General features: G+C 41.5%; 1 protein-coding gene across 1 annotated transcript in view; it reads left to right on the forward strand.

The window, feature by feature from the left end:
- The window catches only part of LOC307261486 (ALK tyrosine kinase receptor-like), a gene marked incomplete at both ends in the record, with an annotated part of 372,653 nt that overhangs the window by 337,986 nt on the left and 11,281 nt on the right, over positions 1 to 23,386 (forward strand). The window contains 11 exons of the mRNA XM_080042042.1: positions 2,447 to 2,572; positions 3,346 to 3,487; positions 4,653 to 4,820; positions 5,431 to 5,529; positions 11,728 to 11,883; positions 13,709 to 13,822; positions 16,077 to 16,263; positions 17,118 to 17,208; positions 17,407 to 17,471; positions 17,582 to 17,711; positions 19,545 to 19,642. Of these exons, the coding sequence (XP_079898168.1) occupies positions 2,447 to 2,572; positions 3,346 to 3,487; positions 4,653 to 4,820; positions 5,431 to 5,529; positions 11,728 to 11,883; positions 13,709 to 13,822; positions 16,077 to 16,263; positions 17,118 to 17,208; positions 17,407 to 17,471; positions 17,582 to 17,711; positions 19,545 to 19,642 (1,376 nt within the window). The remainder of the gene's footprint in view (positions 1 to 2,446; positions 2,573 to 3,345; positions 3,488 to 4,652; positions 4,821 to 5,430; positions 5,530 to 11,727; positions 11,884 to 13,708; positions 13,823 to 16,076; positions 16,264 to 17,117; positions 17,209 to 17,406; positions 17,472 to 17,581; positions 17,712 to 19,544; positions 19,643 to 23,386) is intronic.

Genomic DNA, 23,386 nt, shown 5'->3' on the forward strand with positions numbered 1-23,386 from the left:
GCAAGCTTTCCTTTAGAAATCTCTCAATATTTCTTAGGGTAAATTATAGCTTAGGCCTTTACTTAATGTATAAACTATGCAATTCACACTTTCGAGCCAAGACAACCCGAAATATGTGTTGGTAAAACCATTTGATTCATAGATCTCGGAAATATAAAGACATAATCTTACTCATGTTCAGCTTAATTTTTCAAATACTTTAAAGGGATAGTTCAGTTTTTTTTAAGTGGGGTTGTATGAGGTACTTTGGCATAGATAGTCTGTTACCTTATGGAGATGGCGAATAGTGCAGTCACTATCAGGAGTTCGGGAGAGACTTTGCTTTAACAGAAGTCATCATTGTAGTGTTGTAGAGGGGGCCAGGAAAAAAATGGTTTGTCATGGCTTATATAAGTGCTTACCTAACACATAAATATTTGTTCAATTGTACGCTAAATGTGGGATCTTTTCACTGCTTTACTTTGCTGCTAAACAGGCGTTTTATTTTTGCACTTTTTTTCAAGTTTAGTTCGCCCATGTATTACTACGCAACTCGGGCTGTTGAAGTGCAGCTTTCCCTACGCCAATCAGCTGTTCGACACAGAGCCACCACACTTATTCAAGAAACACAAGAAAACTAAAATTAGTGATTTTGAATGTGGCAATGCCATGCCATTCACTGTGTCACATAAGAGGAAACCTTTATGAACCAGAGCATACAGAAGAAAAACTAGCGCCAGAAGTTTCCCTCTCTGTCTCTAGACCCGTTCCTTCTCCCTTTGCCTACATGTGTCATGTTACGTAAAAATTATAGTTAGGAAAGTCTTGTGGTTTTTGCTTTTAATAGGCAGAATGGTAAAAGGCAGACTGTGTAGCTTAGCAGGCAAGTGGTCCCTGCCACTGTGTTACACTTATTAGTTTGTAACATGTTTTTCCTTTAAAGTGCTCGGTACAGGCAGCAGAGAGGGACTGGGGCACTCCAATGTGAGACCAAGTTGTTTAAGGTTCCTCTTATCTCCTCCCATGTTCTGACAGCTAAGAGAGGCAGCAGCTCTCTGCAAAGGGTTGCTCTGAAAGTGATTTGTGCTTTCTCACACCTAGCATTCACCCTGGTGAGGGAACTAATACCTCCACCAAATACTCAATGTCCGACTCTCTGTGTGTCTTTTTCTTTCTACCAGGCACACACACACTTTCTCAAGAACACACACACCTCCTTTTTCACTTTATTCTCTCTCTCTCTCTCTCTCTCTCAGACACAAACTCTCAACTTTCAAGTGAGCAGCTGCAATGACAGAACAGCCTGAATGAAGGGTCTGGCCACGATCAATATACCTTCCCAACTCAACGGGCGGTACCTACGCGTGCATTTCAAATACCACTGCACTCAATTGTATAGCACAGCAACCAATCAGTGCAATGAACAGCGGGGCTATCTGGTAATTAAACTGTTGCCGTGGTCGGTCGGGCAAAACATAAAATTCATCTTTCTTGCTAATTAAATATTTGAAAGCCGTCTTCCAAATTGTGAAGTGTCGAGGCCAAAGCCGTTTCAAACTCAAACAACATATCCACAGCCATCTTGGTTGTTTACTATCACAGCTTCGACGGCGCATACCCAGCACTGTCGGCATCCGGTTACGTCCGCCCCAGAGCCCGATACATAGGGCTCTGTCCCACCCAAATCAGATAGAACGATTTGATTAGCAGGTCGGAATTTTGTGATATAGCTCCAATGGATCGTGTCCAGACCAACAGGCTGAGCAAATTTTAATTTGCCAGCGGCAGGTTTGGATTTCCAGGCTAGCATCTCAAATTATTTGCCAACAAAACTTCCAGTTCCATTTTTATAAAGAAGCTCTAACAGATTGGAACGACAGCAGGCTGACAGGATGTCCCTGTTGGTTAACATGATAAATCAACTTAAAGCCAATACACTTCAACTTTAAGACACTATTATCAATTTGGGTCATTCAAAAAAATGTCCTGCCCTTTTAAAATTAAATGCACATGTTTAAACTCCCAGTAGCAACATATTCAAGGTTAATTGGATGGAGGATTCATTTAATATTTACACTTTAAAACTGCCTTCATTTACACATATGGAAAACCATCAGGAACTATTCGGGCCACATATTGGATTGGTTTCTGGCCTATCAGCCTCATTTTATGTTTTCAAGGGAATCAAAATCAACTTGAAAATATATAACAGGACAGTAAACTCTAACTATGTGTAGTCATGTGTATCAGTTTAAACTTTTACAATTGTCTTTATAAGGAGATCAATGGCCCTGGCTTATCAGCTCCTGTGTATTTGGATATTTCTGTTTGGTATCTATACTCACCAATATAATGCTCAACACCCTCCTCCTTTTACACAACTGACAATCATCAAAGCAATGTGTCTGTGAACTCTCTCTCTCTCTCTCTCTCTCACTCTCTCTCTCTCTCTCTCTCTCCCCTGCAGTCCAACGGCATCCTGAATAAGATCTGCCAGGAACAGAGCGGCCCCATGGTCAACAAAACACAAGTGAAAGGAGGAGGAGGAGGAGGAGGAGGAGGAGGAGGAGGCGGGGCTACGTATGTGTTCAAGGTAAAGTATGCTGATGGAATGATGCATTCAGCGACAGGAGATATAATGTAACTTAATATGAAGGTAGAATCTGCACATTATATTTCAATCTGTATGTATGATAAAGAACATGGTCAAGAATAATACTAAACAATATGTCTCACATATGTTCAATCAGCCCAGTTTATCTGTGGCTGTTAACTATATGCTATAATGCAGGTTTTTGGGATGCTGTCAGCTCGCTGTACCTTTGCAAGCAATTCATATTATTGAGATCATTTTAGTCTGCTGTCAGCCATTTAATCAATATATCATGAAGCAATAAATCCCCAGAGACAGTGGTTATGTTGGTGTCTTTACTCCCATCACTGCACAGATAAGCTGACCAACTGCCCAGTCATCCACAACCCAAAGTATTCCCTTTAAAAGAACAGTTTGACATTTTGGCTAGAGAGCAGATTTGCCCTCTCACACAGAGTTAGATGAGAAGATCGCTACCACTTTCATGTCTATCCATCAAATACAGCCAGCAGTCTGTTAGCTTATTTTATGTGCTGTACTGTTTGTTGGCCCAGGGTCTGGGCACATTGACACTGCTTTAGGGCTGCTGGTAGGCAGACCTTTGGACAGAGCCAGGCTAGCTGTTTCCCTCTGTGTCATAATTACCAAACAAACATCAGATGATGATGATCTCATCCAAAATCTCATCTATAAAGCAAATAAGCACAATTCCTAGGATGTTAAACTATGCATTTGAATTACATAAATCTAACTTTAAACAAATATGACCCCAGGTGGACAAAAGAGGCAACATTCCGCTCATCATCGCTGCTGGGGGCGGGGGCCGGGGGTACAGCAGCCAATCAGAGACCCAGCTGGAGCAGATGGACTATGACCTCAGCCAACCAGGACGCAATGGGAAGTCATACGCTGCAGGTACACTACACAGAGCTTTGGTGTGTGTGTGTGTGTGTGTGCGTGTGCGCGCGCGTATGTTCAGCTGATTGTGTGTTGCATGTGTGGAGACAAAATGTATTGAAGGCATTGGGTGTGACTGCAGTTGTGTATGAGTTTGATACAGGGACGACATAAATTGTGTAATGTGTAGGAGAAATTGACACTTTGATAAGAAATGAGTGAATAGGTGAGTGTACATGGCTAATAACACATTACAGGACTTTATAAGGCTAATTGTTCCGAACTTTGTGGTGAAAAAAGCTGTTCTGTTTCCCTCTGTGTGCACACAAACTAATATGATCTCAGATTGCCTGCTGTGGATGTTTATTAGCATGTCTACTTGTAATTTGTAAACATATCCACACAGTATATCCTGAAGGTATCCACTTCTGTTTTAATATGTTTCATAGGTCCACCTCCCTGTGCCAGTGTTTGTGTTTGGGCCAAAATTATTATTATGATTATTTCATAGCTTCGTCCCCCATTAATGCAGCGGCAGAACTTCATGCTCTGTTCTATCGTTGTAGTGTTACATCATGCTCACTGCAGCTTCTATTATTCATATGCTCGGAGATGACGAACAGCCAGGAAAACAGTAGATATCGATTTGTATGTCCTCACAAAGCCACAGGTTTATTTCTGAGGAAACTCTATAATGAAAAATGAAATATTCAGCACGTCTGAGGAGATGTGTTGCTAGTAGTGTGAGGTGTGTCTGTTTCCTATTTGTTTGTATCTCTCAGACGCCAGAGGAGGAAGATGACAAGGGAAAAGGAGAAATGAAATTGACTGAAATATGGGAGGGATTAGTTAAAACTTTAGTAGCTGCAACTCCAGCGATTTTTTTCCTGTTTTTGTGGTCAGTCTCCTTATCACTAATAGAGGATTGCATTGTATATGTGTGTGAATATAGTTGATACTTTGTGTGTGTCCTCACAAGTGTAACTGTACAAGCGTGTGTGTGTGTGTGTGTGTGTGTGTGTGTGTGTGCATACAGCACACATTCCTGCATCTTATTGTTCTATTAATTTAAGAACTCACCCTCTTTGCCTCCCTTTCCCTGTGTCACTCACACTTAACCCCCACATTACTGTGTGTGTATTACTCCACATCTCATGTACGTTGTGTTGTGTTTTGGTGACAGGTGGAGGTGGAGGTTGGAATGACAGTGCTGCAGTCAGTCAGGGTGGCAGGCCTCTGGTGCTGGGGGGACAGGGGGGGCAGGCCTGTCAGAAGTTCTGGCAGACCCACGGAGGCTTCGGTGGCGGCGGAGGCGGCTGCATGTCCGGGGGCGGCGGAGGAGGCTACAGAGGTGAGTCCAGGAGAATTCTGGGAATAACCTAACTGTCTTGGAGCTGTCAGTAAATATACGTCTGGTAGTAGAGCCAAAATGTGCTTTATACTGAATGTGACAGGTTGAGAGAGTTAATACAGATCAGGGATCAGGCTGAATCCCAGAAATAGCTGCATGTTCTATCCCTCTGAACTGCCCAATCAACTGTTAGTCACTCTGGATTAGACCATGCATCATTCAAACACACAACCAAAATATTTGAGAATTATTTATTTAAAATAGGGACTATGTGCATATTGATATTAATATGCAAGATTATAGCCGGTGGCTAATTTAGACAGGTATTGCCTTTGTCAGGTTGATGCTAAATTAACAAGGTCCAACACAATAAATCAATATGAATAATAACAGTGAAAGAGTACAATAAACAAACATACACACAATAGACAATGTTGCTCATGATCACAAACCATCATTTATAGGACCCAAAAAATGTGGTGTTAATTGCTAATATTGGATAATATTGTTTCTCCTTGTACAAAGTGTAAGAATTACAACAAATCATGTGCTAATGAGTATAACGATGGCACTGAGGTTTTGACACTGTGTTTGTCCTCCTGGTTTCTAGGCGGTAACACTTCTAAAAACAACAACCCCAAACATGATGGTGACGATGGCACGTCCTTCCTCGGCCCAGAGGGAGAGCCCTTCCTCTATCCACTCAAAGGTAACGTTAGGCTGTGTGTAGTAATACATTCGTCAGCACTCAACACCTGAGGTTGAGACAATTGCATGAAGGAGTTGATGTGCTTGTGCTTTACAAGTGATAAGAAAAACTGTTTTTTTGCTATTGACATTTTAAGTTTTGTTTAGTTTTTGTCTTGGTACACCTGGTTTGCTTGCTATAGTACAAGCTTTCACAGCTCTTAACTGATATAGATCTGTACGTCCAGATGAGAATGAGTTTTTGTACCGTGTGAAATTAAAAAAAATTAGATTGTACAAATGTGAAGCAGATATTTAAAGACACAGCGGGCTAAAAGTCTGAGTTTCTGATATTTAATTGATTAAAACTCCTCCAGGTAGAGTTAAGGAACTGTGTGATAAATCCACTCAGTGTAGACCTGTTGGCCATCAATACATCATCTTAGGGTGTATTCACACATGCTGTGTTTAGTTCGGTTGAAACGAACTCAGGTGCACTTCCACCTTCGGTGCGCATCTTTCAGACAGGTGTGAATACAGCAATCGCACTCGGGGGCGGACCAAACAAACGCTCCGAGACCCAGCTGAAGAGGTGGTCTCGATGCGCTTCAAAACGCACTCTGCTGCAGTTCGTTTGTGGTGTGAATTTGGCCGGACTCGATCCGACCCAATTGCAGGAAGCACTGCGCCTTTTCTTTCTTTTCTTTTTTAATAAATCGCCATCAGCTTCACATTATGGGAAAGTGTTGTTGTCGCCATTGTTAGGAAGATTAGTTGTGGTTTGACCGGGAGCCCCGAGCGAAAATATTACATTTGATAATGACGCGTGCGGATCAGCGATCAGATGGAGAGGAGCGTCTCCTACAGTGCCAACAGGTTCACGCTGCGCTTTGCATGAAGTGTGTGTTTTTATTGTTCTTCCCAACGGGACCGTCAATACTGTCCCCGTGTCAGTTTGGTGCTGAACTGCACCGAACTGACACCCAGCTGATACAGAGCTTAATCAGCTGTGTTTCAGTTTGAGCCTATTCTTCACGCGAGCCGCGCGTCCAGCAGCAAAAATACAGTAAAAAATATGTTTCACATCGTAGGCTAGAAGCCACATAACGTGGCATTGTCATAGGGCTACATATTATAACCATATGAAACAACAATAATTTGATGTTTTTCTTCTTTATTTATAGGCTAGATGTAGGCATTTTTATTATTTTTAACCCCATATTATATCAATGATAAATTCGCAGTTTTTACTTCGTTCTTCCTGCTTCTCTCCACCCCATAATGTCTGTCCAATGAATGAATGACCTCAGATCACGTGTGGTTTTGCTTCGTAATGCTGGTTCACTTGCAAAAGGGGCAATATGAAAGTGGACCACACCAAAAAAAAAAATCCAAATTCTATTTGGTCTGGACCAAAGCAAGTGAACTAACAGACTTTCCATGTGTGAATACACCCTTAGATTCCATCTTCACTCTGCTCTTTACAGTAATAGAGAAATGGAAATAGGAAAATAAATTGAAGTGCTTTTTCAAGTCTTCCATTGGGACGTGCTAAAGAACGGACTGATATCTCTTTCCAATTGAGCTTTAATGGGGCTGATGCTGTCTGCTGAGGCAGTGCCGCTTTCAGAAAACCGCACTGCTCAATGTGTCATCGACCTCACTTCATTTTCTCGGAGAGGAAAAATACTTCAGAATGAGTTTCAGCTTGAAATAACACAGACATTTTCAAAATGCAGCACATTCCCATTTATTAAAATATACATAATCTTCTGGCCTCAGCTGGTTAACACAGTAGTCTATGTAGTTAATAATAATAATAAAAACAATAATAATACATCAGATTTGTATAGCCCTTTTCCAGGTGGCCAAATACGCTTTTAAAATTGCAGCTAAATCAGAGAATACAAAACCGAACAAAGAAAGAAAAAAGTTTAAAGGTTAAAACCAAGAGTGAATAGGTGCTTTTTGGGGACTTGAAGGACAGAAGAGTTTTGGCATTGTGGATGTGACTGGGGAGGGCATTCCAGAAGGAGGGGGTGGCTGTGGCAAAAGTTTGTTAGGATGGCCCAGTGGTTATTTTCTGTCATGCCCCCCCCCCCCCCCCCCAAATTGAAATACTATTGAGAACCTAATATTTATGTATTTATTTGTACAAAACCACTGTATGAGTTTCTGGCACGAGCATTGTGCATACAATCACCTTATTATCAAATTAGATAACAAAAATTAGCTGAGATAACGTCTGCAGCAAAAAAAAATCAAAGTTCAGTTTATTAGCTCAATTTGTAACATTTAAACAAGACTGCTCAGTCTGTGTGAATCTCAGGACAGAGAAACAAGAGCAAATGATTCACTGAGGTTTGCATTTCATTCAAAACAGTTTTAAACTGTAAACATAGTTAAGGTGGTGTTTTTTTATTATTATAGGCTAATAGGCCTTCTGTGATGCGATAACCAATAATGCATTAATGTTATTATTAGTCTACTTGCTTGATTTCATAGCCTAGAGACACTTGGAGACACATGTGGACATTTATTTACTGCATATCGCGGCCTTTCGCGCGGATATGACCATACACAAGCACACATCGTGCTAGCACTTTTTTTTTGGTCAGTTGGAAATCAAGGCAGCCCGCGCCCCCCCTGACAACTCACGGCGCCCCACCATTTGAGAAGCACTGGCCTAGAGGACGGGGGTCCGACCGGACCAGTAACCATGAGGTCGCTGGTTCGATCTCCGGCACCGGACAGAGGGTGCTAATAGTAAAACTAGTGGTGGCTGCTATAACATCTATGGCTAGCCCACCACCACTGTGTCTTTGAGCCTTTAACCCCAAACTGCAAACTGCTACAGGGGTGATGCACTATGGCGAAGCCTGCGCTCTGACCCCCTTCGAAGTGTGTGTGTGTGTGTGTGTGTGTACTTTTTAATGTGAAAGTAGGGGTCAGGCAGGGCTGTGTCCTAGCCCCTGTCCTGTTCAACATGTTCCTGTCCACAGTCACCCTCCTCTCACACAAAGCCCTGGAAACCACAGACGGTGTCCACATCCAGTTCCGGCTGGATGGAAACCTATTCAATATCAGGCGCCTGCAGACCTTCACCAAAATCACCACACGACAAATCCTGGAGCTCCAGTACGCTGATGACTGCGCACTCCTCGCTCACACACCAGATGCTCTGCAGCGGGCACTTGATGTGGTAACCACCATATACAGTGCCCTTGGACTCAAAGTCAACACATCCAAAACTCAGATAATCGTGCAGCAAACATCCCACCAACCGGAAGTGCCTATCTTCACTGTTGACGGCCAAAAGCTCACAATTGTCCCGCACTTCACCTACCTTGGAAGCGTCCTCTCACCCACCTGCAACATCGACAGTGACATCCAGGTCCGCATAGCCCTAGCCTCCTCTGCCTTTGGTAGGCTTAAAAGTCTTTCTAAATAGAAATCTGACAGTTTCTACAAAAGCAGCTGTATACAAGGCAGTCTGTCTGTCCACACTGCTGTATAGCTCAGAAGCCTGGACACCATATCAAAGGCACATCAGAACCCTTGAGACATTCCACATCCGTTGCCTGCAAAGGATCCTGGGTGTGTCCTGGGAGGACAGAGTCCCTCATGTGGACATCTTCGACCGCACCCACACACCAAGCATCGAAGTGCTCCTTGCCACAAGACACCTGCGTTGGGTCGGCCATGTAGTCCGCATGCCCACCCAGCGACTCCCCCGCCAGATCCTCTATGGCCAACTTCAGGAAGGTCGTAGGTCTGCTGGGGGACAGCGAAAACGGTACAAGGACCACCTCAAAACCCTCCTGAAGCGCTGTGACATCCAGCCAGCATCCCTGGAAAGCCTGGCTGCCGACCGTCCCACATGGCGCTCAGCCAGCCACCAGGGTGTAGCACACCTCCAGGAGCAGACCACTGAGAGGAGAATACAGCGGCGTGCACAGAGACACCAGCGCGCTGCAGGGGCCACCCTCTCATGTACAGACTACATCTGCCCCACATGTGGCAAACTATGCGGGTCGCGCATCGGCCTCTATAGCCACATGAAATGGCACCAACGAAACCCCCCATAATAACCCAGCTCAAGTGGAGCAACGTCATCATCGAATACGATGGACAGCCATAAGCAAGAAGCAAGGGGGGAGGGAGGATAGAGAGGGGATAGGCGAAAAGACAAATTTCGATGTGTTAATTGACTAAAAATATCACTTAAAAGCTGTGTCACCCCAATGTTGCTAATTACAGAAGGTAATTGAAATGTTCATCCTCTATTGTAGCTATTTATATATTTCAAAGCAAAAGTTAATGAGGAAAATATTATGTTGTCTTAAGATACTGTATAGTGCTGGCCAGGCCATAAACTTCTGTAAATGCCTCCATTGTTGTAGCCTCATTGTAAAATACAATAAATATCACATATTATATGACAAATAATGAAGATAAACATTAGAATTGTATAGAGTTGTTTAAGGTTTTATGATTGAAAGTTTTATATTTCTGCAAAAGAAGACCAGAAACCAGTGTTGAATAAATCTGACGCCTGAAAAGAGAGAAGTGACATGATTTATAACCAATGAAATACCAGAAAGTTTGAATCATTATCACAGTATGAAGGATGGAATATTATAATGTAATATCTATAATTTCATAAAATATAAAAAGTCAGGTGTGAGGGCACTGTGGTTTGAAGTTGTAATCAGAAAAGGTAACACCAGTAGTTTCCTTCTCAGCTTGAACAGACAGGTTCTCCAGCTTGAAGAAAAGCAGCAGGGGATTCTGGACCATGCTGCTGCCCAGTCCATTTTAAAACCTAAAAGAGGATCAACAATCATTGTATTAAGTTAACACAGAATACAGGCTTCTTCAAACCAGTGTGGAGGAAGAATGATACAGTTTGGACTACACAGTCATCCAGTCATATTACTGTCACTAGATGCTGGTATAGGCACAGAGGAAAACATGCATGTAATAGAGGCCAGGAGAGATTCAATGAAACTCCAGTGATTTATTTGTATGAAAAATAAATACAAATTTTTTCATACAGGTGTCGGGGAACAGAGCAAATCACTAATCAAGTTAAAATGGGGAAACATGACTTATCATTACAGGTCTACTTAAAGGTCTTGCTTTGCTATATGATAAACTGTTGCAAGGCAGGAACACACTTTAATGCTCCACTCTGTGTCTAAAGATCCACAATACAGAGTATCACAGCTTCACATCAGTATCCAGTCAACATCTGCTCTGGAGACATTTGTATTCTCCTTTGGAACCCTCTGTAGGGTTCTAGGTTAGATTTATGTATTTGTACTTAAAGCTGATAACAGAATGATGAGAGAAAATAGATTCTGCAGATGAGCGCCTTTGCCTTGCTTACTAAACAGAGCAGGCTTCTTTCATAGACAGCCCCATCACTTATTCATATTGTCCGCACTTGCTTTAATTTACAATAATTTATTTCTTTAAGTCTAAATTAAGTAATGGAGGTCGTAAAAAATCTTTTTTAAAGCAATTTATGGTGGTGAACGGTAGTGTGAGACTAAATCTGCCTGCTGCAGATTTAGTCTCAGCCAAGACCACAAGCAGATTGTTTCAGTGATTAACACACCCTCAGTTAGAAATCGTAATTTCATCTAATTTAAGGGAGACAAAAAGGAAAATTGGAAGCCCCCTATATAACATGAACAGCCTAGATAATTCATCACATATGCTTTGATCATCCGAGGTAGTACATCACACACCAGATAATCAGACTGAATTTCCATTTTTCTTTTTCACCGTTTGAATCACTGATAAAAAGTGGGTGGTTGTGAGGTCTTGGAGGATTACTTAATTGCTATTGCCATGATCTAGTGATGTACTGTATAGGTATGTGTTGTGGAAATGGTTTAAATGTATGCTGGATAATGATGATGGTTAGAATAAAACCTAAAAAAGCCAACCACACAGTTTCTTTTATTAGGATAATTTGGAGTAAATTACATTGCCGTTTTTGTTGAACTTTCTGCTAATTTTACTGGGAGACATCCTGCTGATGCCTTATCAAACCCAGTTATTATTTTTTTAAACCTCTGCTCTGCATCGTGTGTGTGTGTGTGAATGTGTGTGTGTGTGTGTGTGCGTGCGTGCGTGTGTGTGCGTGCGTGCGTGCGTGTGTGTGTGTGTGTGTGTGTGTGTGTGTGTGTGTGTGTGTCTGTGTCTTTAGCTATGGAGGGTGATGGTGAGGTGATCATCAGTCCGGTGCAGAACTGCAGCCATTGTGAAAGCGGTGAATGCCACGAGATCACGGAGAGTATCGTGTGTTACTGTGATGATGACCTCATCCTGGCACCAGACGGGGTCTCCTGCATCAACGCCACAGGTCTGACATACTTTATCACACATACACACATGTGCACGCACATTCACACACACACACACACACACACACACACACACACACACACACACACACACACACACACAGGGAGTTGCCGTTGGGCTCCAGTAACAGCCTCAGAAGAATGATGAAAGAAAACCTAAAGATTAAAGTTACCCAGTTGATGTTAACTACGCTGGTAAGTAGTCTCAGTGCAATAAAAAAAAGTTAAAAGCCGAACTTTATAACACCTGCTCAATCTGCAGAACGTGAACATGTAGAAAGCGATCGGCTATTCATCTGGAAATGAATGAAGGCGATAACGACGGCGAACAAATGACAGCCGAACCAATGTATGTGCGTGTGTGCGTGTGTTTGTGTTTGTGTGGTTAGCCTACAAGACGGGCGCTTCCGAGGGGCGAGGGAGCGGGGGACAATGAAGTCACGGCTAACCGTGTACATTAAAAAATATTTGTTGTGTAACTGTTTGGACATTTTTGTAAACGTTCACACCCCTAATAACAATATGAAAGAAAGAACCATCATTTATTTCTCTCTCTCTTCCACACTAATATGTGAAATGAATCCAAACGTAATAAAGAGTTAAGCTGAATGTAATTGTACCTGTAATAGACTGTGACTCAGTGAACAGATAATGAATTCATCTACAAAAGTAATTAAGCCCGGGAGGCTCTGTACTTTGTTGAATCTTTATCTGAGGAAAAGTTTTGTTAATGGAACCTTAATAATTCATAATAATTATCAATCGGTAGGATAAGCTAACCTGTTAGCGAAAAGATTATTCCTTTACTATAGCTGGTATTATCTGAGTGATTAATTCTGTTCTGTGATGTGGTATCCATCTCTGTGCTATTTACTGATATAGTGACAATGCACAGTGGATTATGAATGCATTTCATTATGGCCTAATAAGCTTAATTCCATGCCTCTGGCATTGCCCATTGGACAATAATTTTTTTTTTAACCTTTATTTATACAGGTAAATCCCATTGAGACTGAAGACTCTTTTACAAGGGAGACCTGTTTTCCTTTTCCCACGTTACCATCCACACACACATTCATACACCGATAGCAGGCTAACTATCGACATTCACACGAGGCGAGGTGGGTTAAGTGTCTTGCCCAAGGACACAACAACCATGACACAGGTGGCAGGGCGGGATCGAACCTCCAACCCTTTGATCATCAGCCGACCTGCTCTACCAACTGAGCCACAGTCGCCCCAAGACAATGTCAACCTTCACTAGAAGTCTACTGTCCCACTCCTCTTGGGTTAAACTGTGACAAAGGAATAGGGACAAACCCCTGTGGCTCTATAATAAGGATTTGTAATCTGAGATGAATAACGAGGGTATGAATGTAGATCTGAACTGAATTCATGTGGCGGAATGTCACTTGATAATTGAAAGGCAAAATAACAGGTCCATTACCATCTCAATAATATCTGAATGACCTAGAGTGTCTCCTTGCCCTATGATATGCAAATATTTTCTCCGTAATGACAAGCAGTAGATAATTCTATGATGCCAGGTCATAAAAGGTCACACTCTCAATATGGTCCCTCTATCCATCTCTCAGTGTGTAGAGTTGTTCCTCAGCCTTTTAGACAAGTGAAATGAGATCTCCCATTGACGCTGTAAAGAGAATTGACATGCAGCGGTCGACTGTGCTGCTCCTAAACTCTGTTGTGTCATCGTTTTCACATCATTAATTAAGTGACTGGATCAAAGTGTTGGAGTGAATGTTAATACTCCTCTGGGGGAGATAACCACTGCACAACACTGATGTTTCCTGTTGTCTTTTACAGAGGGGTCCCTGCTGCCTCCCCAGCCCTCTCTCTCTCACCTGGCCCTGGGTCTGTCTGTGGGAACCTCGGCCCTCATCGCAGCACTGCTGCTGGCTGTGTCTGGACTCATGATAAGTACGAATCAACACAGACGACTGTCTGGGGCGACTGTGGCTCAGTTGGTAGAGCGGGTCGGCCGATGATCAAAGGGTTGGAGGTTCGATCCCCGCCATGCCACCTGTGTTATAGTTGTTGTGTCCTTGGGCAAGACACTTCACCCACCTTGCCTCGTGTGAATGTCGATAGTTAGCCTGCTATCGGTGTATGAATGTGTGTGTGAATGGTAACGTGGGAAAGGAAAACAGGTCTCCCTTGCAAAAGAGTCTTCGTTCTCAATGGGATATACCTGTATAAATAAAGGTAAAACAAAAAAAGACCAGTCAGTTAAAGGTGGAGTCAGCTTGCTTATTGACAAAATGACAACTTGTCAAAATCAGTGAATATCTCCTCAAGATCTGATACATGTTTGTACTGTGTCTGCTGAAAAGAAATCCAGCCTTAATACAGAGCCTAGGCTCTCTAAACATGTTGATAGCTACGGTGGGCCCCTTTTTTTTACATACCCTCTGTTTAGAGGAGCCTACGCGGTGCAAACCTGATGTTAATGCACAGTCTAGGCTCTGTAAACTGGTATGTAAAAAAAGGGTATTTAAACAAAGGGAGTCCACCGTAGCTAGCAACGTGCCTGTTTACAGAGCCTGGGATGTGTTTGAACACTTGATGTGTTTATAGCAAACACACGGTACGCACAAGTAGTGGATCGTGAGGAGATATTCACTGATTTTGACTAAAAGTGATTTTGACAGCAAGTGTTCTGCAGAATCCCTGACTCCTCCTTTAAGACAGGAAAAAGGCTGTACATTATATACTGTATGTGGCACAACGACACCGGAATATCAGTTTTTAATATAAATACTGGCTCAGCCACTGCAGATATGATCTTAGAGGATGAGGATGATTTCATTTCAAGCTGAAGCACTGTAAAGCTATACAAGGTACCTTTTGGTAGATATAATAACCTTCTTAACCAGATATCTCACTGGAAGCTGTTTAATATGGTACGTGACAGTTGAAGGAAATGTATTTCACAGATGTACAGATACACAGAGAAAGTCAATTAAATAGTATGAGGGATATGAAACTAAAGTAATATCTGAATAAATAATAGTAACTGTAGCGATAAGAGCTTATGGAGACATAAAATATAGGGAAAAGTGACAGTGGTGTGTATCATAGCAGCAGAGTCAGTTAGTCTATAGTATAAAATGATATGTAGTATAGTGCAACACCATAAGGAGACAGACCATGATGCTCAATGTCTGAGAGGTTTTCCTTTCGAATGTTTGCATTTTCTCACTCACTCACTCACTCACTCACTCACTCACTCACTCACTCACTCACTCACTCACTCACTCACTCACTCACTCACTTGGCGGCAGACTTCTACCCTGATGTACACATCCAGACTCCAGCCTACTCTGTAGCGCAAACATGAGTAACATGAATAGATTAGGCGGGAGCTAAGGAGGTATGGAACTACCACTGTGATGAATGAAACGTGCTAATGATGGATAGCTACTTAGCCGGCGGCTGACAGCCCTCGTACATTAGACAGCACTTGGTAAATAAATAACTCCCCTACACACACGATAAATACACACACAAACCTTTCCCTCTGTAACTAATGTCTTCCCAGCCCAGGTTGAGCCTTCTGGCACTACATTTGTGTGTATGAGTGCACATGTGTGAGACAGAAAGAAAAGGTGTTTTCATACTGTGGGCTGTTCTACACACATAATATATAATCATACCAGGCATTTGTTTGCAATATGAAAGAAGGAGGTGTACGTTTTTAAGATTATGTATGACATGTATGCTGTTACACTTTTGCAATAAAAATGTCCACAGAGACATTTATTTTATTTTATATTGGTCAATTTATTGAACATGTCAACACAAACTAAAACTCAACATTAACAAGACAAAGCTATACAGTGAGGGTTTAACTCTGAAACTGAATGAATTGGAATGTTTTGAAAAGACAAATCCTGCATCTGGAAAGAGTAGAGAGAGAGAATCAATATTTCAAAAGACACAAAGGAATTCAATTTTGTAAAAGTACAAGCGTTCAAGTTGTTGTACAAGCACAAAGAGTCTATAGAGAAATAGTAAATGGAAAAGCTTTCTACTTGGTGTGCTTTGGCTGACATCAATAATTTTCTTTAACAAGAAAAACAAGATGGGTTCAAGGTTTTGTTTGTTTTTTCTAAATTGTGGATGTCTCTGTAGTAGTGCAGTGAAACTGTCTCTTTCATGTTGGTCTCACCAGTGTACAGGCGTAAACACACAGAGCTGCAGTCTATTCAGCTGGAGCTGCAGAGTCCAGACTGTAAGCTCAGTAAGCTGCGGGCCTCCACCATCATGACCGACTATAACCCAAACTACTGCTTCGCTGGCAAGACGGCATCTGTCAACGACCTGAAGGAAGTACCGCGGAGAAACATCTCCCTCAGCAGGTAAAGAGCCCACAAGCAACAGTCTAGTTCCTGCAGCATACACTATGGATTAGGACAATTTAATCTGATCATTACAAGTGGCCATTATGAACAGCACCTGTGTCTACGTCAGTATCAGAACAAACATGACAAATAGCACAGTTCATTGTAACTGTGATGAAAATCCATTTGAAAGGCTCTTTAAATAGCGTGCAGTCATAAATACAGTGTGGTGCGAGTAAAAGCAGTTAAAGTAAAGCCTGGAATAGGGTGTGAAATGTTTGGGTCCAACACAGTGATTCCAGCAGCTGAGAAATGATTTTTCCAGGGCTCTTTTCAATTTTTAATGCATCTTTCATGTGCTTATAGTTCACCAGTTTTTGATTCTGCTTCTTAATCTTTGTGAGAAATTATTTTCTCTCGTGGACTCATGAATATCTTTCAGCATCTAGATTGAGTCAAGTTATGAATCAAGTGAAAAAGCAGCAGACTATATTTTAGTGTCAAAGTTCAGCATTCTACACTCTGTCATCTGCAGCAGGATGTCACATAGATACAGTTTTGGTCTTTGTGGGCTGAAAAGCTGCTCAGTTAATTTAGAATACTGACAAGCACCTCTGCCTAGATGTTCACAATACATTGTGTTGATTTATTTTCCATGGCTTGTATTTCTTTACCTTGTTCATAGGAGATTATTCTCATGACGCGTGTATATTCTAGGACATCTAGGTATTACTGCTGGCTGCTTCTAATGTCTTCAGTCTGGAAATCTCATCTTACACTTTGCTCGTCTATGTCCCCACTGTGTTAAAGCTTTAGCTTAATGTCTAAAATATGAATTTAATTGTAATGAATAAATGTCTGCGTGTCTCAAGGGGTCTGGGTCATGGTGCTTTTGGTGAAGTCTATGAAGGGCTGGCAGTGGGGATACCAGGAGAACCCAGCCCACAGCAAGTGGCCGTCAAGGTAGGTTATATCTGAAGCAAAAATAGTTTTTCAGTTTTTATTCCTTTTTATATTTTTACTATATACACTCTATTTTACTACCATATTGTCAGTGTCATGAAGCAACGCATCTGAGGCACTGAATAAAGAATACTAACAATAACTACTGTATGTTAATCTTCTAACCATTCATTGAACTGAGATGTATTTTTCCAATAGACTCTTCCAGAGGTTTGCTCTGAGCAAGATGAACTGGACTTCCTTATGGAGGCTCTCATCATTAGGTAAGATACACTTTGACAGTAACACAAATCTGTCTTTCAAACTGTTCCAACAAAATGAGGTATTTATGTTTCCTGACTGGTCCCTGCTGTGTGTGTGTGTGTCCCTGCAGTAAGTTCAGCCACCAGAACATAGTGCGTTGTATAGGAGTGAGTCTGCAGGCCATGCCCAGGTTCATCCTGCTGGAGCTGATGACCGGAGGAGACCTCAAGTCCTTCCTGAGGGAGACCAGACCCCGACTGGTGAGACACACTGCTCTCTCACGCTCAAGTGCACATTCTCTGTGTTTACCACCTTAAAGGGATAGTTCAGTATTTTTGAAGTGTGGTTGTATGAGGTACTTATACATAGTTAGTCAATTACCCTATGGAGATGGCGGTCAGAGCAGTTACTTTTAGGAGTTTGGGAGAAGTCGCTGAAACGGAATTCAGCATTGTACTGCTGCAGAGGGGACCAGCAGAAACATATTTTTTCGCAACATACCTTTATAGTTCATATATATAGGGGAGAACGGGGGAATCTGAGGCATCGGGTAATGTGAGCCACCCCCTGTATCTAGGCAACGGAAAACATTTGTGATCATGTGAGATATATGTTTTCAAGCCCCTCTCATTTCCCCATGGCCCTGAAAGAGAGGACCTTATGGTGCTGTGGTAAGCATGTTTTTTTCACCAAAATAGGTATTTTGCATGTAAAAGTAAATTTTCTTGCTGTCAACTTAATCAACTGTTGTGCCAAAGCAAATGCATTCACGCAGAAAAACTTCTATCATACGTGTTGATGAACTACCAACATATGAAACCATGTGATGCTGATAACTGAAGATTTGCCTGAAATGCTAAGAGAGGTAGTTTTTTCTCAAATTGTGGTGGTGGAGGAAAGTGAGCCAAATGCTGTGGGGGAAAGTGAGCCACTGTCTCACTTTCCCCCACCGTGAGGCACAAGTTAAGTTTAGTCTTACACATATTTTAATGTAACATTACATGACATATGTTTTATTTTAATGTCATACACATTGTAGAAAAGCCATCATGCCAAGGAAATACACCAGGAAGACGACCTGGGGCAACCACACGGAAAAAGCACCTTCTCATCTTTCCCTGTAACCTTCAGGGCTGGAATGTAGAGTAGGCCTAGTTGTAGAGTATGACAGGCTGATGTTATAATCCAGTTGGGTCTTCTCCTGTGTTCTGAGTCCCAGGCTGTTCTCGCTGGTTCTGATTTTCCTATGCTTTGACCCCCAGACACTAGCTGGCTCTAAGGGTCCTGTGTTCTGACCCCCAGACTGTGTTCTAATCTAACTGGTTCTATCTTTCATTATATCTTATTAAAACCTTTTGAATTATAATATGTTGTATTTGATTTTGTTCAGAGTTACTTTCAAGTGTTTAGAAAATTTGCTTTGCTTAATTGACCAAACCCCATCATTCTTTTACTAGTCCGACATTAGTTCTGGAATGTGTGGCTAGCTTTCAGGATTCTTACTGTTACAATATGTGTTGTTATGGTAGTTTCAGAGTGGAAAAAGTAAGTGGATCAGTTTACCCCACAGCTGGGGTAAAGTGAGCCACATGACAACTGTTTTTAAAACAATCATATTTTCACTGCCCTTTGTCTTTAAAAAATTCTGCTAATGCCCATTTCTATGAAACATCCTGAATTAATGGGAAATGTGTACATTTGAGTGATAAATAATTTCAGCTTGCTTAGAGGGGAGCAAATGTAAAAAGTGGCTCAGATTACCCCGTTCTCCCCTATACCTAAAACATAAATATCCGTTAATTTTTATGTCTCCCCCAAACTCCTTAAAATGACTGCGCTGATCTCCTTCTCCATAAAATAACAGATGAGCTATGCATAAGTACCTCATACAACCCCACTTCAAAAATACTGACCTATCCCTTTAAGCTAACCGTGTCCCAGAATTGAACACGTTGATCCAAGTGAGAATGAGATATGTCATATACTCATGTTTTCTTTACAACCATAATGTGTACTAATTAACTAACTAACTAACTAACTTTTTCTAAAACTGCCTCTAATATTGCATTGTGGGTCGTTCTCTGTCCAATCAGGAGCACCCGTCCAGCCTGACCATGGTGGACCTTCTCAATGTGGCCAGAGACATCGCTAAGGGCTGCCAGTATCTGGAGGAGAACCAGTTTATACACAGGTACTTCACCACACCACCACACTGCCCTTAAATATAAAAAAACTGGTTGAAAAGAAAGGCCACAATTATTAAAGGATATATGGTCAGAGGTCTATATTCATGTGACCTGATCAGAGACAGAGATATCAACAAACTGTACACAATATAGAATATAATGTATAATCAATAACATATGAGTTTGAAAATGTGCAATGGGAGAAATCTAAAAAAAAACATCTCAACGTTCATGTGCTGACTTGTACTCAGTATTATGAGCTGACTGCAGCCGTCCAAGTGTAACATATGGACTCTGCATGCCGTCTGCCTCTCATATGATAGCAGAAAGGACAAGTGATGAGTTTAACATCAGAGCAGACAGATGGGCGAGCCGGCTTGTCTTTTTACGGTCTGTATCCATGGCCCAAGTCAACAGTGCCCCGTCTATTTCCATATTCACTGCAGTCAGTGAACAGAAGGATGTGACTGAAGAATATCAAGATCCTTCTCCTCAACCTGTCTAACAACGCTCTCCTTCATGGAGCGTCTATGAGGAAAGTCACATGTATGCGCAAATGAGAAAAGGTCAAAACTGCACCAACAATCACATCAAGTCAGTTGAAGTGCATCCCCCTTCATTCATTCATGTCTCTTTGACTTCCTAGGAACTGACCAATGACAAACAAGGCCTATTAAACCTTGATTGCCCCACGTGGCACAGTAAAGTCCCATCAATCCACATAATGGCTGACTCTTCTCCAGAGGCTGCTCGTGAGCTTCTGCTTTTGTGCCTTCAAACCTGTATTAAATTCACCCTAACAGTGTCCTTGAGGCTAATTTGGATTTGTATGGAGGTGTGTTTACTTTGAGTTGAGTAAAGGGCAGGTGAATCAGAAACTGCAGCTTTTCCTCAAGGATTTCAGATGAGCTCGCAGGGCTAATGTTGTCTGAGAACAACTTACTCTGACTTTTCCTGTCTTTCTATGCTTCTGTAGTGGAATAATTATTTTTAATTATATCTCATATATTTTTATTTCATATGTCAAGAACTAAAAGAAACCCTGCTGAGGAGAGTAGCAGTAGTAGTTAAATGCTACCTCACCTCAGGTGTTAAAGAAAGACCAATAACACAGAATGTTCTCTAAGTGCCGCGGTGAAATGGCTCCTTAAGCCGCAGTTAAAATTGACTGTAATTAAGTCTAAAGTATGAAGCCAGTTAACATTGTTTCAATAACAGCCTTCTCTTCCATCACTGTGCTACGTGTACAATAGCACTGTGTCCTTGCCTTAAGCCCACAGCTGGAAGTCTGTGACAGCTACTGCTGCATTTCAAGGCTCGCCCCAGCCTACGAGCACAAACAAAACATGAATGCATTGCATGAATTCCTCTGAGTCATTAAACAAGGACTACTTGGATTCATCCACAGCACCTCATGAGAACGGATCTTGTGAAAATGAAAGAACAAATTGTGTGTGTGTGTGTGTGTGTGTGTGTTCCCACATGCTGATTTTAGGCATGCTAAGACAGAAATAATTCAGCCTTTCTTGAAGATGTAATAACTCAGTTCACTGGCCCTGCTTTGAACTGCTTCGGTTTAAATTGAACACAAGCAAAGTGACAAATCTTTTTTTGATAAAGTGAATACCAAATGGATGCCCTACATCCAATGTTCTTTCCTTCTAAATAATTTAATATGAAGCTTGAAGCAGTACTATAACATAAGTTGATTAGTTCCAAGACATTTGGCGCATTGAAGTGAGGCAAGGGCTACCATGCATAGTGCAGTCGCTGTCTTAAAAAGCCCTGTTTTAAATCAGTCCAAACAATTATGTTATCCTCATTGTGTCGTTTCACATCCAAGTTCATCAGAGAGCAGTGTTGCTGTGTCCACACTCACATAGTGGTTTGAGTCTGTATCCAGCCATGCCCTGTCTCATGATTTAGTCTGAGCACAGTCTCACATGATGTTATTTTGATCTTAAATTCTGGATATTTACTGGACATTTCTTTCCTCTGACGACTAGCAGTGTGCACACTTTGTCCCTTCTTAAGTCTGGGCAGCATAATACAATGTATGGGCTTCTTTTTCCCCAGACAGCAGTGTGATCTACTGTATTTTTCTCAAAGAATAACCAACCCGTATAGTGCAAATAGGTATGTTCTCTTCTTTGAAACTTTCCACAGGATATGCATGCACATTAACTATATTTTCTCTAGTTGCACCATGGACGCAGAGGTATAGAGCTTACTTTTTTAACATTTAAATATAGATATGTAAATACTAAGTCAAAAACGTGTACAGGAACTTGTTTCTTTACGTATTGTCTAAAAAAAATAAAGTGATACAATTAGGGGAGACCGGGCTAGTAGGCACACTTTTTACTCAAGTGAGAATTGCTCATCACCTAAACATCTTCCAATAGTCATTCCTACATTAAATTGAAGCTTAAGGTGTTGGCTTGAAATGTGAACCCCTCACTTTTTCTAACTTATTGTAATAAAGAAGAAATTAATCATCAAAGACACCCTTACACATTGTGACAACCAACCCCATCAAGGGTCAGCTTGACAATTTATTTCGTTATTGGGTTCCTTCTCTGGCTGCAGCCTTTGGATAACATGTGACAACCAACCCCCCAAAAAATGTGACGACCAACCCCAACTTGAGTTTCTTGCTAGCATCAAGGCCAACAACCATCTGACAACTAATTAGCTTGCTAACCACAATCTAAACTATAGTTTACCCTTCACACAACAACAAAACCATATATACAGGGAACAGGTATCTCCGGGTTAAAATAAAATCAGAATACATCATACAAAACATAATAAGCTTTCATACAAAAATGTGACCCTTCACACTTTTGTATGGGTAACAAGTGTGTTGTTATAAACCCATTGTGTAAAAGTCTAGAAGAAAAAATACTGAGGAGCTAAATATTTTCAATTTGACATGAAAAACACAAACATTCCTCTCACCTCAAATTCAGCAGTCTAACTCCAAGGAAGACTATGTAGGTGACCTCTGATCCCAATTCTGGATATTTACAAATTTCACAGACAGTGCTTTCTGGTTCTGAGATATAACAATTGTGACAACCAACCCGTGTGACATATAACCCCGTTCTCCCCTATGTCTAAAGTGACATGGGGCAGGGGCTCTCGTGGTGTAGTGGTTAGAGCACCCCCATAGATGTCATCAGTTGCAGCAGACTGCTGGTTCGAGTCCAGCCCATGGTTGTTCTCTGCATGTCATCCCCTTCTCTGTCCCATTTCATCTCTGTCTCTCCTAACTGTCTTGTGAAAAAGCAGAAAATGCCAATTATTATAATAATAAAGTTACATGGGGCATTTTTAAACTCAGACATTTTATCTTACTGCAAGTCATGAACAGTCAAGAGATGACCAATGCCTTTTCTATTGGTTAAAGGGGGAACTGTCAGTGTGTTGTAGTGTAAATTAATCAAATGTATAACAACACACATGCTGCTTCTGCTGCTGCTACTGCTGTAAATAGGCAAAAGCCTTATTGCTATTCTTTTAGGCTAACTCCAGGGCAGCAATGCATTTCATTAATCACGATTGCTTCATAATAAAAAAATTATTAAAAAAATTGGGCGATTTTTCTTTTCTCATCTGAGATTTGCTTAGTCGACCGATTACATCATCCTGCCCGTAAATCGATCGGGCTCTCTAGTATAAAAGCGCTCTGGGAGAATATACATAGAAGCAGCTTGCCCAGGGCAACTTGATAGTTACTCTGAACA

Source organism: Ammodytes marinus (genome assembly GCF_949987685.1).
Source record: "Ammodytes marinus genome assembly, chromosome: 15".
In the NCBI taxonomy this organism is placed as follows: Eukaryota; Metazoa; Chordata; class Actinopteri; order Uranoscopiformes; family Ammodytidae; genus Ammodytes; species Ammodytes marinus.